This window comes from Amphiprion ocellaris, chromosome 19 (genome assembly GCF_022539595.1).
Source record: "Amphiprion ocellaris isolate individual 3 ecotype Okinawa chromosome 19, ASM2253959v1, whole genome shotgun sequence".
Lineage (NCBI taxonomy): Eukaryota > Metazoa > Chordata > Actinopteri > Pomacentridae > Amphiprion > Amphiprion ocellaris.
The window spans coordinates 28,462,592-28,468,962 of NC_072784.1; the positions used below are offsets into that span (position 1 = coordinate 28,462,592).

At 31.0% G+C, this 6,371-nt stretch overlaps 1 protein-coding gene across 2 annotated transcripts; it reads left to right on the forward strand.

Annotated features, from left to right (window-relative positions):
* Window positions 1-2,099: 2,099 nt before the first annotated feature.
* Window positions 2,100-5,864, forward strand: LOC111580453 (lipid droplet assembly factor 1). Of its 2 annotated transcripts, none has more exons than XM_023288197.3 (5): window positions 2,100-2,235; window positions 2,407-2,502; window positions 2,581-2,749; window positions 4,073-4,218; window positions 5,457-5,864. In XM_023288197.3, exons 2-5 carry the CDS (start codon window positions 2,416-2,418, stop codon window positions 5,508-5,510), a joined length of 456 nt encoding a protein of 151 aa, XP_023143965.2. In that variant the 5' UTR covers window positions 2,100-2,235; window positions 2,407-2,415; the 3' UTR covers window positions 5,511-5,864. The 2 variants fall into 2 exon arrangements, with proteins under 2 accessions (XP_023143965.2, XP_023143966.2); XM_023288198.3 differs by having other exon boundaries at window positions 2,101-2,235; window positions 5,460-5,864.
* Window positions 5,865-6,371: the final 507 nt, after the last annotated feature.

A 6,371-nucleotide genomic window follows, 5' to 3' on the forward strand; every position in this document is an offset into this window, starting at 1 on the left:
GCAGAAGCAGCAGCAGCAGCAGCAGCAGCAGCAGCTGCAGCAGCTGCAGCAGCTGCAGCAGCCTCATCAGCAGCTGCAGCAGCTGCAGCAGCTGCAGCAGCTGCAGCAGCAGGAGGTCACGATCAATACCAGAATGTGCACGCTCAAACGGCCATCCCGGGTGTCATTTAGTAAAACTCTGTGCAGGCTTCCTGTTGCTGGATGTGTCTCCTGAGGCAGCTTTGTCTTTGTCTGCACCCAGAGCTGAAGACTTATTTAAAGCAAACATCCAGAGACGCACTAAAAAAGTATCCAAATCTCATCAAAAAGTAATCACAACTAGATCAAAATGACTCAAACTTGCGTACTACAAAATGAGTCCAAAATGTGCAAATAGAAAAAAGAAGGTGCAAAAATAACATGTCCTTATGTGCCCTGTTCTACTTCTAGCTGCACACATCTTTGCAAATACATAAGACTCAAAATGAAATAAATCTTGTCAACAATTACCCAAAAATAGTCCAAAATTACTAGAACTTCTCTAAAATTCCTAAAATTTGTCAGATTGTGTCCAAAATTAGGTGAAATCCATCCAGAATGACTTAAGTTTATCCAAAATTGATCCAAAATTACAGAAAAAAAAATCTAAAATGACTCAGACTTGTCCAAAATAAAGTCAAATTGTGTCCTTCATGACCACAACATTCTCAAAATCACTTAAAATTAGTGTAAAATGACATAAATTTTGTCAAAAACGTTTTTCTGAATGTGCCAAATGACTAAAACTTGTCCAAATTTAGATGAAGTCTGTCTAAAATGACCACAGTTTATCCAAAATTAATCTAAAATGTCTAAAACTTACCTAAAATTCCTATAATTTGTCCAAAATTAGGTGAAATCTGTTCCAAATGACTAACATTTGTCCAAAATGCATAAAAAATTGTACAGAATGACCCAAAATTAGTCCAAAATGCACAAATAGAAGAAAGAAGGTGCAAAAACTACATGTCCTTGTGTGCACTGTTCTGCTTTCAGCTGCACACATCATTGCAAATACACAAAACTAGACTCAAAATGTGGCCACAGTGACATAAATCTTGTCAACAATTACCCAAAAATAGTCCAAAGTGACTAGAATTTTTCTACAAGTCCTAATATTTGTCTAAACTGTGTCTGAAACTAGTTGAAATATGTCCAAAATGACCTAAGTTTATCAAAACTTGCTCCAAAATGACACATAAAGAAGTCTAAAATGATTCAAATGTGTCCAAAATAAAGTCAGATTGTGTCACATTAATGACTACAACATTCTCAAAATGATTCAAAATGAGTCTAAAATGACATAAATCTTGTCAAAAAAAATTTCTAAATGTCCCAAATTACTAAAATTTGTCCAAAATTAAGTGAAATCTTTCCAAAATGACCTAAGTTTATCCAAAATTAGTCAAAAATTACTCAAACTTACCTAAAATCAACAACACTGATATACCTGTTTTCTTTTTATTCATAATCACACTAATAATCAGTTGTATATGAAGTAAAAATAAATTACTAGTCATTAAACCAGTGATTGTAAACAACAAAAATCGATTAAAATCACAATTTTACATTTAATATCATTCATTCAGTTGTTATCAGTGATGCTAATTGTATTTTTACACTGAAATATTTTGCATTATTATTGGATTTGTCCAAATAACATTTTTTTGGAAAAATTTAGAAATAAATACAGATGTATTCTTTATTTAGTTCTCGTTAACATCCCACATTTTTTAAATTCTACACATTTAGTCTTTTATTTTGACTTTTCATTAATAAAAATTGAAGTATAAAGAATATTTTATATGGTTTGGAGATGCTTGGAACAGCCTGACTGAACTGATGCTGTTCCAGACAAATTACTGCACATATTTACACGGCATTATTGTTCGTCTTCATATTTACTGCAGTGTTTGTAATTTAAAAAAAAGACACATTTTCTGATATGTAGATGCAGTTATTTTCCCAATAAATTAAAGAAAGTATATTATAAATGTGATATTCCTTTAGAAAACCAGAGCTCAGACTGAGAAATCAGAGAGCTAACAGTAGATGGCAGCAGCGCCGTCCTCAGAGAGTCTGTCTGGATCCACAGAGGAAGAAACAGGAGGCGTGTTTAAAGAAAAGGGTGTGTTTGAGCAGCTGAGGCAACTTCAGGACACAGCTTTATATGCTGAGACTTCTGTGAGAATCAAATGAGGATTTCTGCTCTTCCAGGTCTGTATTCTTCTGCAGAACTTTGTCAGGTTTTTTAGAAAAGTTCTTTACACTTAGAGGAAGTTAGTGAATCATTAATCTGTGTCAGTTTTAAGTGTCAGGCCTGACATGGAGGTGAATGGTTGGTTTGGGAGCTTGGTCTGACAGGTTCTGCTGGTGTTCTGGTGACAGATTGTGGAGATGAAGCCCGGCAGCAGAGACTCTGAGCTCCAGCAGCTGTGGGGACGATGGATGGTCCTGCTGAAGCGGCTTCAGGAGGATCCCAGGGTGACTTTAACTCTCCTCTGTCACAAACTTCATGTGTTTTTTACTTTTCCTCCAGCTGAGTTTCTCTCTCCTCACCAGGTGTCTGTGATGCTGAACTCCAGAGTCGGGCAGCACCTCAGCAAACGCCCTTTCTCGGCTCTGGCCGTGGTGCTGTTCGTTGCCATGGCAGCGCTGCCTGTTGGACTCTTCCTCACCTTCGCCCTGGTGACCGTCACCATGTCGGTGGTGGGGGTTGTTTTCTTTGAAGGTAGGTGGACTCAGAGAAAGCTTCACTGCCAAGCGAACTCACACACAAGGAATCTGTGTGGGAAACTTATAGAACTCAGGAAAAGTCAGTCAGACAAGAAGACAGCAACAGAGCTAGTCAGTAATAAATATAAAAAGACCTAAAGACCTAATAAGAGTAACAATCTAAAAAAATCAAGATACGCTAAGGAAGGAGTACTTGTACCATTACAGGTGAATAAATCTGTCACTCTCGTATGTCCTGTTGATTTTTTTCTATAGCATACATAATTTTTTGATCTCATTTTATTTCGTTTCGTCTTATTTATTTTATCTTATCATATCTTATTTTATTTTATTTCACATTATTTTATGTTATTTCATCTTGGTTTACTTTTTAAAATTTTATTTTATTTCACTTTATTTTGTTTTACTTTATCTTATTTTATTTTTATTTTATTTCATTTTAATTGATTTATTTTTTATTTTATTTTATTTTATCTTAATTTATTTAATATTATTTGATCTTATTTTATTTCATTTCGTTTTACCTTCACATAATATCCTAATATTCTGTGTTGTCTAGATATGCTAAGGAAGAAGTGCTTGTAACATTACAGGTGAATAAATAAAAATGGAATTTACACTACAAGTCAATATAGGATGTACTACAAAAACATTGGCATTATATTTATATAATAAATAAAATAAATTACAATATTGCACATAGATTAAAGTACTGCACATGAATTGAATGGGCTCGATTCGGTTTGGTTTATTTGATTTTTATTTGATTTTTATTATTTAATTTAATTTCACTTTAATTTAATTTTATTTCATTTTATTTTATGCTACCTTATCTTATCTTATTTTCATTTGATTTTATCTCACTTTATTTTATGTTATTTTATCTTCTTTTTTTATTTTGGTTTTTTTATTTCATTAAATTTTATTACATTTTATTTCATTTTATTTTTATCTCATTTTAATGTATTATATTTTTATTTTATTTTATTTCACTTTGCTCTATGTTATTTTATTTTATCTTATTTAATTAGTATTTTTTATTTATCTTATTTTCATTCACTTTATTTTATGTTATTTTATCTTATCTCAATTAATTTTTATTTTATTTTTAAGTTAATTTTATTTTATTTTAATTTCTTCTATTTTATTTTACCTTCACCTAATACCCTAATATTCTGTTTTGTCTTATTGTTTACCCCTTTACTGAACATCCATGCTGCTGTAGCAACCTAATTTCCCTCTGAGGATGAATTAATGAAGTCATCTAAGTGATGTTTTTCTTATTTCTTCAGCTACTAACCAGTCATTTCTCCGTCAGGCTTCCTGCTGTTCGTGGCCGGAGTCGCTCTTCTGTGTGTTCTGTCCGCCGTCGCCTTCTTCTCCATCCTGGTGTCCATCGTCACCAACGCTCTGTTCATCACCACCTCCGGCCTCCTGAACCTCTACGACTCCAACCTGACAAAGGTAAACCAGCATGAACTGAGGAGGTTTATGGCTGTTTAGAAAAGAGAAAAACTGGGCAAGAAGTGAGTTTTCATCAAGTCATAAACCTCAAAGTCAAGACCGAACTTTTTAATCAGCAGTTTGATTGATTTGATAGATTTTATTTTTTTATTACTCTTCCTCAAATAAATTTTATGAACTTCTCTATATATTGACCTGTTTTCATATACTATTTTTTTTATTTCATCCTATTTTTATTTTATTATATTTTATTTTGTTATATTTTATTATATTTAACTCTTCTAAAAATGTATTTTATTTATTGACTTTTCTGTTTGTTCACCTATTTACATATTTTGTGTTATTTATATTTAGTTGAAGAACAGTTTATTACTTCATTTTTATCATTTCTTTTTCTGTCTTTATATATAAATATTTTTTACTTCTATTTATATCTCTATCTCTATTTTAATAATGGACTTTATTTCATTTCTTTTATTTATTTTTATGTCTGTTTATTTATGTATTTTATTTTGATTTATTTCATCCTATTTTTTAAAATTTCTATTCTATTTTTATTTATTATATTTTAATAATAGATATTTTGTTTCATTTTATTTTATTTGTTTATCTAGCTTATTTGATCCTATTTTATTTTATCTGGTGTTTCCTCATTACTCTTCTTAGAGTAAATTTTATTTATTGTTTTCTCTATTTATTTACCTATTTATATATTTTAATCTATTTAATATACACTTTATCACTTACTTCATTTTTATCATATATATATATATATATATATATATATATATATATATATATATATATATATATATATATATATATATATATACATAGATAGATAGATAGATAGATAGATAGATAGATAGATAGATAGATAGATAGATAGATAGATAGATAGATAGATAGATAGATGGATGTATATTATTTCTATTTCTATTTTAATAATAGATATTTAATTATATTTTATCTGATGTTTCTTCATTAATCTTTTTAAAATTCATGTTATTTATTGACTTCTATATTTATTTATTAATTTATATACTTTAGTCTAACTTCTATTTCTACCTCTATTTCTATTTTAATATTAGCTGTTTATTTCATTTTATTTTAATTTATGGAGCCTATTTTATCTTATTAAAATGAATGGAGCTGAATTTACCGTCATCCTCCCTCCTGCAGTGGTAATAATGTGGAAATTAAAATATGTTCCTAAATGATATTAATTTTCCTCCCAGCAGAAAATCCAGAAGAAGGAGGGTGAAACTTCAGCAGAGGAGGAGGAGCAGTAGTCTGAGGATGAAGACGCCTGAATGTCCTGTTTACTGATGAGACAGATTTTATGAGCACAAAAACTCCCTTCTGGTTACTGTCCAACTAAGATTTAATGATGTTATTATCTATATATGCGGTGCAGAAAGTAAACAAAGCCTGAAATAACTCAGCTTTACCAAATACAGGAGACTGCTTTTAGTCTTGAAACAGGAGAAACCAAATAAGCCGAGTACTGCTCCATTATGTGAGGATTTTGGTATGAAAATGTCCTTTTTACGTGTTTACAGCTTTTCATGAAAATACACTGGAATAACTGTTATATGTGTGTTTGCTGTTACGGCGAGTTTTCAATAAATACTCATCAGAATGAACGTATAATGTCTGGTCCTCTGCTTACAGTTTTTTATGATTGCATAAAGACTAAAAACAAAAGAATGACATAATTATCAACACCTTACACTCAAGGAGCAAAACATTGGACCAGATTTTCATCACTATAAACACAAAGTCAGCCTCACACTTTTTGCAGAACAACACACAGTGATTTGCCAAACACTAAACACACTTGTATACATTAGACACAGAAGTCTGATCATGATGTCACTTCCTTGCAGTTCCAAAGCACTGACTGACAAATCACTACACTCATTAACCAGTTGATTAAACGTGATTGATTTATTGTAGACACACACCAATCAGTCATTTCTGAAGCTTCTTTTACACTCAATGATGGATATTAAATGTGTAAATTCTGGAAAATAACATTAGCTAAAGAAATTTGTTCAGTTAATTTGATTAAATGTGAATTCAGCGTCCCTTAAATGTTTGTTTTGTTGCCTCAATGATGCAAAAGAGATCTAGATGAGTAGATTCTTAAA

Bases quoted from the DNA above. Each gene is read 5' to 3' on its own strand.
- LOC111580453 (XM_023288197.3), top strand. From the start codon at position 2,416: ATGAAGCCCGGCAGCAGAGACTCTGAGCTCCAGCAGCTGTGGGGACGA. The intron at 2,750-4,072 runs GTAGGTGGACTC...TTTCTCCGTCAG, and splicing joins GGGGGTTGTTTTCTTTGAAG to GCTTCCTGCTGTTCGTGGCC. The intron at 4,219-5,456 runs GTAAACCAGCAT...TTTTCCTCCCAG, and splicing joins ACGACTCCAACCTGACAAAG to CAGAAAATCCAGAAGAAGGA.